The sequence below is a fragment of the Centropristis striata genome, chromosome 16 (assembly GCF_030273125.1).
Source record: "Centropristis striata isolate RG_2023a ecotype Rhode Island chromosome 16, C.striata_1.0, whole genome shotgun sequence".
NCBI classification, from domain to species: Eukaryota; Metazoa; Chordata; class Actinopteri; order Perciformes; family Serranidae; genus Centropristis; species Centropristis striata.
This window is the reverse complement of record NC_081532.1, coordinates 9789572-9798560: the sequence shown is the minus strand read 5'-3', so window position 1 is coordinate 9798560 and position 8989 is coordinate 9789572. Positions and strand designations below refer to the sequence as shown.

The 8989-nt window shown below is 36.2% G+C and overlaps 1 protein-coding gene across 1 annotated transcript; it reads right to left on the bottom strand.

Moving 5' to 3' along the window:
• Positions 1-2117: 2117 nt before the first annotated feature.
• On the bottom strand, positions 2118-8322 carry crip1 (cysteine-rich protein 1). The gene is made up of 5 exons (XM_059352550.1): positions 8166-8322; positions 3471-3565; positions 2812-2869; positions 2476-2520; positions 2118-2331 (listed from the first exon to the last, which is right to left on the bottom strand). The coding sequence occupies exons 1-4, from the start codon at positions 8203-8205 to the stop codon at positions 2483-2485; spliced, it is 231 nt and encodes a 76-aa protein (XP_059208533.1). The 5' UTR covers positions 8206-8322; the 3' UTR covers positions 2118-2331; positions 2476-2482.
• Positions 8323-8989: the final 667 nt, after the last annotated feature.

Here is an 8989-nt window from a genome sequence, read left to right as displayed (position 1 = left end):
AGGGGCGGCCGTGCGGAGCAAAGGTTTGGCACTAGAGCCCAAAAGAACCAAAGAGGAAGCATCTGGTGGATCTGCAGAGACTCAGCTTGGCTTCGGCTGCTCCAACTACCCAAAATGCACCAGCATGTGCAAGATTGCCATGATTTAATTTATATGCATTTTTGTAAGAACTTCTGGCTATTTATGTTTTTTGATTTAGTTTATACTGATTGCAAGTTTCTGTTGTTGTTGTTGTTGTTGTTGTTGTTGTTGTTGCTGATGTTATGGCTTGTTTTATGTCTTAACAACTTTGGACCATGTCAGAAAAAAGTGTTCTAACTTCAACATGTTATCTTGTGGATTAATGTTTTTTTTTTAATTTTAGATCCTGAAATAAATTTTAAAAAAGAAATCCAAAAGTGATGCCCTGGCTGTGTCATCGCATCTTAACTTAGCCTGCATTTCCTGTTTCTCCTAACTGTCATACTTCTACTTCATCCAATTATATTGACATCCAATATAGGCTACCAGCTGGACACAAACAGGGGAAGTTGCTGTTGCAATATATATATATATATATATATATATATATATATATATATATATATATATGTATATATATATATATATATATATATATATATATATATATATATATATATATATATATATATCAGTAGTGGCTGATGGGGATAAAAATAAATGAATGAATAATGAATGAAAATAGGCACAAAAAATATACAATCTTAATTTCAATCTCAAAATTAGGGCTATTAACATTAAAAAGATCCAAAAAAAAATGGAAAACATCTACAATTCCATTGTAAATGGGCGAACTCCATCTGCTCAGGAAGATCATGTGATTTGCCTCCAATCGCTCTGCATTTTTGCCATGAACTAAGGGGGTGCCACAAGGTTCATGACTGGGTCCTGTCCTGTTTACTATTTATATTAACAACATTACATCCACTATAACATTCTGCCATTGAAATCTTCATCCTTTGACAAATTACATTCTCTTCTCAATCTGAAATTTTCTTTTCAATTCAGACAAAATCATGTACATTTATATTGATATTAGCAAGAGCCAGAAATTTTGCAGATGATGATCTACATATAACACCTTAAAAGGACACAGTATCGAAGGGGTTTCAGTATACAAATATCTGGGTGTCTAGTCCAATCAAAAACACATTTAAATTTCATATTGACATACTTGTAAGTAAATTAAAACAAAAAACATATACACAAACGATACAAATCTCCCTTTGTTCTGTAGGGAACTGAATCTTTTTATCAGTTCTGGATTATGCTGATGTTATCTTTAGACATGCTTCTGCCTCTGGACTCTGTTTATCACTCAGACTAATTACTGCTGACAGTTACTCCACCCATCATTGCATTTTATACAACAAGGTGGGATGGGCACCTTTATCTCTGAGACAAGATATGCATTGGTTTCTCTTCATTTATAAAGTCTTGATAGGCACCAAGCCACCAAACCTCAGCACTTTATTAAACTGGTCACATAGTAATTATCCAACACGCTCAAGTGATTGCTTAATGCTCAATGTTCCCCAGATTAATACTGGATTGGGAAAAACTGCTTTCATTTTTTCTGCTGCATGTTACAATGTAGATTGTTTTTAGTGTTTTCAGTAGTGTTTTGTCTGTTGTTGTTATTTCATTGTGGGGGTTTTCTGTTTTCGTTTTTTTTTCTGTGCCTTGAGATATAAATAAAGGATAAATTAAATAACTAAAAGCTCCAGAACAGGGACCATTTTTTTCCCTGCCAATTTCTACTACTTCATTTTGCTTGCAGTCAGGTGAAAATCACATGATCACATTGTTTTTATCGAGTTCAAAACATAGACTGTATAAATAAAAACCCATTATTTTACTTAAAATGTATTTATTGTAATGTGATAAAAGTATGGTGTCATAATTTTGTCAGTAGAAGTTTTTTTTTAGGCGAAAGACCCATATTTCATCAAATGCAGTGGAAAGGAAACAGATTTGATAACAAAAGTGACTGGAACATCGGCAACGGCAAAGAAGTTGCTGTTATTGAAGGGTATTTCATGCAGAGACTGCAGAGAAATAAAAATCCCCCCCCAAAAAATTACACAAATTGAATGTGTTTAATCAGAATGTCCACCTTGAGAACAGGAAGAGAGTAGAGGACAACGCCTTTATTACTATATCATTGGAATACACAATCATCTCCAGAAACCAGAGATCAAAAGCACACACAGAATGATTCTTCTTAATGACAACCCAGTTTGTTTGCTGGTTTTACTGGGAGTCGTAAGCATGCTGGCTTCTTCATTTAGTTTCCAGGCAACATTGAACCTGATGATGAAGCAGAGGAAACACACATCAGACAGTGCAAAGTACATGATGGATTTGCTTAGAGCCATGGTTTGTGTTTGCCTAAACAAATATCATGAAAATACACCACAAACAACAAAATGTATGAAAATGACGGCACACTACCTGTCTATCAATATTTGTAGCTCTCGGTTCCACCACGTCCAAATCCTGATAGAAAAGAGACGAGAAGGAATCTTCAAACTAGCATCAACATTAGGAATTTGAGACATTGACTTTGAAAATCTGGGAGAGAATATCTTCTTTCACACAAGATTAGAGTTAAAGGAAATGGTGCCAATCATGTAAGGAGTGGTTTATTGAGTGTGTCACCGTATCAGATGACATTGTGTGCTTTGTCAGGAACATTTACAACCCCAACACAATCAGATATAAAACACCATCCTCATGCAGTGTGATACTGGCCTTATGAGCAAAGGTGACTGAGGGTAACGTGCTTACCTCCAGGTCCAAACAAAGCACTGTAGCAGGGCTTGTGACAGTATGGCTTGCCCCCATGCTGTAAGAGGCAGACTTGTATTAGCATTGGCAACAATGTATTGTATGCTGATGTTATGGCTTGTTTTATGTCTTAACAACTTTGGACCATGTTGGAAAAAAGTGTTCTAACTTCAACATGTTATCTTGTGGATTAATGTTTTTTCATTTTAGACCCTGAAATCAATTTTTTAAAAAGAAATCCAAAAGTGATGCCCTGGCTTTGTCATCAAATCTTAACTTAGCCTGCATTTCTTGTTTCTCCTAACTGTCATACTTCTAATTCATCCAATTATATTTTTATATTGTATTGTCAATATAAAATCATCTAAAATATAAAGGTAATCTGTAAAATGATGAAGGTAGACAATAGCAAATGGGTATATAAGTAAATATAAGTAAATATAATATTTATTGTCAATCTTTGAGATTTACTTCTTTTCTTTTTTTTTAAATATTAGCATTTTTATAACTTTTGTTGTAAAAATGTTTGAAGTTACCCTTAAGTCTGGACAACCAATTACAATGTTGAAATTTAATAAGTTCTAAAGATTTGATAAAGTGCCATCAAACCTTATGTAGCCTACAAGATATTGTTGTACGCATTATTTCAGGTGTCTCACCTCTGCATGTGCGCCTGACGTCAGCGTCTTGTTGCACTTCTCACACTTCAGACAGGGCCTGTGCCAGTCCTTGCCCAGTGATGTCACCTTCTCAGCTGCCAAACACACATTAAAAGACAAAATAAATCACAATGAACTTCCACCACAAAGTGAGCTACTGTACTCTGCAGATCTGATGGAAGGGTCAAAGGGTCACATTATCATTTTTGGACCAACATGATCATCATGTCTTGGCAGATGACTTCGAGAACATTGTTCGGGTGTGGTGCTTGAGGGGAAAAGAGGACTCAGTGTCCCTGAGGAATCTGTCCTCCTCCTGGCTCATAAACTCTGATAAAGACGGTCTTTATCTGCAGGGTGGATCTGCACAAACACCCATCAGGAGCACTGTAAACGGGGGAGGAACCCGATCAGATGGACAATAATTAATAAGACTTATGACACTATTACGAGCGAAAATCTGACCATGAATCCACGCGCAAAGATGAATAAATCATGCTTAGTGAATGCATAAAGTCAAACAGGGCAAGCACAGGAAATGCTGTAAATGGAGGAAGTGTAATCATGAACTGAGACTATTTCTACAGAATGTGTTGTAACTGAGGAAGAAAAAAAACAGAAAAGTATCTGCTGATTTTCTAAAAACATAACCGAAATTCAGGAAGGACAGCAGATGTATAAACAGATGCAAATAACTCTGGTTTCAGGTGAAGCCACACTGACCTCCAAACCCTCCTGCAATATTAGAACATGACATATTTCCTACCTAAAAATAGCCTGATGTGGCATGTGATTATGTAACGGGCAGCGGAAACGCGGGAAAGTGCTGCCGGGCGAGGTCAGCCTCTCAGGCCAGTGGAATGAAAACATTTCAGTAAAATGTGGTGGAGGCCGAAATAATTACTGTGTTTAACTTCAAATAACAAATTAGTAGACTGAGCAAACAGGTTGGTCCAATGAGTAAATGAGTGGACGGTCTCACGGTCAAGCTCAAGCTCAGAGTCTGTCCTGACGCCCATATATGTTGTTTTACACTTCATTGTATATGGATCTGATAAAGCACACGTTTTTGTGCACCGTCTATTTATTTTACCTGATTAAATGAGAATAAATGGGGCGTGACAGACATGAAGAATAATACAATCTGCTCTGTGCATCAACTCGCGCTGACTGGAGCATTATGGAGACAGCCCAATATACACAAACAGACACAAATCTGAATGGAAAAACACACTGTGAAGGCGACTGCTCAACTATTTACTTCATTCCATCCCAAAAAAGATTCATCCAGAGGTTGTGTAACAGTTTGTTGAGCTAAAAAAAGGGGCCAAGAATGCAGTCCGAAGCATTTTGTGTCAAATGAATGACCTTAAATACATAACACCCTTTATGGCATGAAGATTAGCAGGGTATTAAAGTTTTAAAGGACTACTTTAAAGGCCTGTATTCTCTTTCTGGCCAAGAGTAAAACGAGGATTGATAGCACTGTGTAACATTGGTCAGCTTAGGACAAAAACTGGAAAAAGGGTAGCCCAAACATCTGCCGACCAACACCTATAAAGCTCATTGATTAACACGTTATTTAAGCCCACTTCTTAGACTCTTGTATTTATAAATGAGCTTTAGATGTAGCATATTATGACAAATTAAAAGGGGTTCATAATCAGGTCTAGTTGTGTCCCCCTTTCTTTGTGCTATGCTACGTTAACCACCTGGCTGCAGCCTTGTATTTCACGTAATAGTAGACATTTTGGGGAAATAAGCTTGTTTTCTTTCATACATACTTTCATGTCCGTCAGTAAGTACGTAAATATGAAGCTAGCCTACCGAGAGCCTTAATTAGCATTTAGGGAAGCAGCTAGCCCAGTTCTGCTTGCTAGCAAAACCTGCTTGTTGACAGTATCTCTAAATCTCACAAAATGATTATTTTTACAAATAAGTGATTAATTCGCTGTCTTGCGTAGAGTTACATGAAAAGATTGGTACCACCAACACTGTATGCTAAATATTTAACTACAACTAGCAGCATGTCAGCTTAGCTTAGCACAAAGGCTAAAAAACAGTCTGGCTCCGTCCAAAGGTAACAAAATCTGCCTACCAACACCTCTAAATCTTACTTATTAAACAAATAATTGGCAATTTTGGAAAATAAGTTACTCAATTGCTTACTTTGGTAGAGTTACATAAGAAAAATTGATACTACTGTCGTGTTTTTAACCTAACTATTGTTAAATATTATGAAGCTCCAGACAGCAGCCGGTTAGCTTAGCTTAGCTTAGCGCAAGACTGGAAACAGGGAAATATATAGCCTGGCTGTGTGCAAAGGTAAAAAAAAATCTGTCTGCTAGCAGCTTTGAAGCTCAATAAATAACACATTATATCTATATTTTTGGATAGATTAAACAGGCAGCATATTTGGTGAGTTACTGTAATTCTAGATATTAATTTGCCTGTGGGATAACATGGAAGAGCCTATTTGAGGTTTCTCAAGCAATTTTGAAGACATTTCTGCAGATACAACACATAACCTACGCTACATGTTTATTTGCTTCCAATGCTTATTTAAAGCCCTTCAGTAGAAAGCAAGAGTATTGTATTTAATTTTTTTTGTCTTGTGCTCTTTGTGTATCTGGCACTGGACCAAGTTCCCCCCTCATCATTCAGCGAGGCAGCGGTAGCCTGATTGTTTCCATCTGAGAGCTTAGAAACATTAAGACAGATGACTTGCAAAAGAGACGGAGAGAGAAAGAAAAGAGGATGGGGGAGTGAAGTAGTGAGGTGTGATGGAGGCAGTCATGTTAAAGGAGTGAGACATGAGGCAAGTTTATAGAGGAGGTTTTGTGGGGAAATGTATGCAGTCAGTTAAGGATAATGATGAGCCTGTGCTTCCACTTAAAGAAGCTTTCTGCCAGGCTACTTTTCTCCTCAGCAATATTTTACAAAAGAGCATATTTTCTTTGGTCAGCCTGTCTGGCTGAAACAAATTGGTTTGCTTGTTTTGGCCAGATGGGGAAAGTTTATCCATGGAAAGGAAGAATGGGAAGCATGGCTCCCTGGCTGCACGGTCAATTCATCTGACTGACAGTCCAAAGACTTTGCTGTGTATTCTGTATTGGCGCTCGGCCTCCGTGCATCTCCTCTGAGAAGATTTACTCTGTTGCACCACTGAGCTGCAGACAATGTGGTAAATGGATTAAGACAAGAATAAAATGGGTCTGTCCCTTTCCTCCCCAGATGCAGCAATTGCTCCCTGCTTTGATGGTATCCTCATGAGACAGACCAACAAGGATGGAGCTGAATTTCAGGGCAGAAGAAGCCTGCTTCCTCCACGAGCATCGGGTCATTATTCATGTTGCTCATCAGGGAGGACAATTCAATTTCTACGGGCAGCACAGAGCTCAAACTAGTAACTTGAGAACAAGAAAGCTTACAGAGTGCAGTGACCTTTTAAGGCTACTGGGCATTAATCTGCAAAAATACACATACTGTATCAATGAATAAAGATTATATGGAAAATAGAAATGCATCAGACTGACAGCAAAGGACTGTGAGCAAAAATGAAATTTAATTGGGATGAAAGTGATGGAAAGAAAGAAAGTGCATTTACTCAAGTGCTGAACTTAAGTTGATTAATTTCATTTCCTGCTACCTCATGCTTCCATTTCAGGCTAAAATATTGTACTTTTTTACATTGAAGTTACTCTTCTTTTTACATCCGGAACGTTGGCTTCTTAAATATGATGCATTATTTATTTGGTCTCATACCTAAAAGTGCATAAAATTAGCTCCATCTTAACCAGCAAAAAAAGTTCTGTTTCAGTGGTTAAAGAAGCATTCAGATAATTCACTTAAATAAAAGTAGCACTACTGCACTCTTTAAATCAAATCAATCCTGCAATCTAAATTGTACTTAAGTAAAAGTACAGCTATATTATCAGCAAAAAGGTACTTTACATTTGAAAAGTCTTACAGTGCAGAATGGCCTCGGTACTGTCATTGGTAGAACGGTTTCAAGTACATCTATTCAAGGACTGTATTTAATCATATTTTTGAGATATTTTACTTATTGATCTACTTGAATATTTTACATTTCTGCAACTTTCTACTTATACTTCAGAGAAATTCAGAGGGACATACTGTACTCTTTACTCATATACATTTTATTCACCACCTTAGTTATTGATTGCATTGCAAATTGTAATTTTTAAATACAAAATATGAATATATATCATGATTAAATATTACCAAAGTACATCAAATCAGTTAAAATTATAGAAAAAAATCCACTTCGACCAACTACAACATAAAACACTGGTTACATTTTTGCATCAGAATTAACGATTCAATAATATTGCAGTGAAACTGTAATTTCCCAGCTTATCTATCTATCTATCTATCTATCTATCTATCTATCTATCTATCTATCTATCTATCTAAACGAGCCATTCTGCTTTATCAAAATTTTTAACAGGTTATTTAATATTTTTATTCGTGTCATAAAAAGCCATGCTTTCAGTCATGTGCTTGTCAGTTTGTCTGTTAGTGATTCTCAGCTTCCTGTTTCCTCATTTGTGCAGAAAGCCCGCAAACTTTGCATTTGCACTTTGCAAACAAGGAAATGTTCACGTGCAGAAACATGATATTATGTTTAAGAAAATAATCAAAACTAATTGAAAAAAAGAAATCAGATCTTACCGAAGTAAACCTCCTTTTCGCACTTTGGACACTTTGGCATCTTGTTGCAGCTGTTTGTGTTACCGGAGAGAAAGAAAACACGGTAGTTATCCTGCGGATGAAGTGTGACTGGTCCACCTGTTAGCTGACTGACCACGCCTCGCTCTGAAGTGCAGATGTGCGCTGCGTCCTGTATTTATAGCACCGAGGAAATAGTTCATCTGAAACTTTTCTGTTTTTTTTTCAACAGTGGGAGAGGCTTGTGTCGAGTCTGTGTGAGTATACGAGGAGAAAAAAACACTGTGGCTCTGAACGTAATGACAGTAAATTAAACTTTTCCTCTCTTAAACCGTTGTTATTATAGGCAAACTTTGGAATAAGAATAAAAATACGTGACTAGCAATTATTAAACATATAGCTTATTTGTTCAATTAAAGTGCTCATTTTTATACCGTTATAAGGCCTTTATATTAACTTTAATTTAACTTTTATTATTATTATTATTATTATTATTAGTAGTAGTAGTAGTAGTAGTAGTAGTAGTATTGTTGCTGTTGTTTTTATTATTATTATTATTATTATTATTACTATTAGTAGTAGTAGTAGTAGTAGTAGTATTGTTGTTGTTGTTGTTGTTATTATTATTATTATTATTATTAGTAGTAGTAGTAGTAGTAGTAGTAGTACATTTATTCAAGTACAATTGCACTTGTACTCCACCACTATACACTTCAGGGCAATTATTGTAGCCTTCTTTGTACTCCATTGCATTGATTTAATAACTTTGGATAATTTGCAGATTCTGATTGATAATACAATATTACATTAAGTGTAATTAGCCAATA

Bases quoted from the DNA above. Each gene is read 5' to 3' on its own strand.
- crip1 (XM_059352550.1), bottom strand. From the start codon at position 8,205: ATGCCAAAGTGTCCAAAGTGCGAAAAGGAGGTTTACTTCG. The intron at 3,566-8,165 runs GTAAGATCTGAT...TGTGTTTGGCAG, and splicing joins CGAAAAGGAGGTTTACTTCG to CTGAGAAGGTGACATCACTG. The intron at 2,521-2,811 runs GTAAGCACGTTA...CTTTTCTATCAG, and splicing joins TGCTTTGTTTGGACCTGGAG to GATTTGGACGTGGTGGAACC.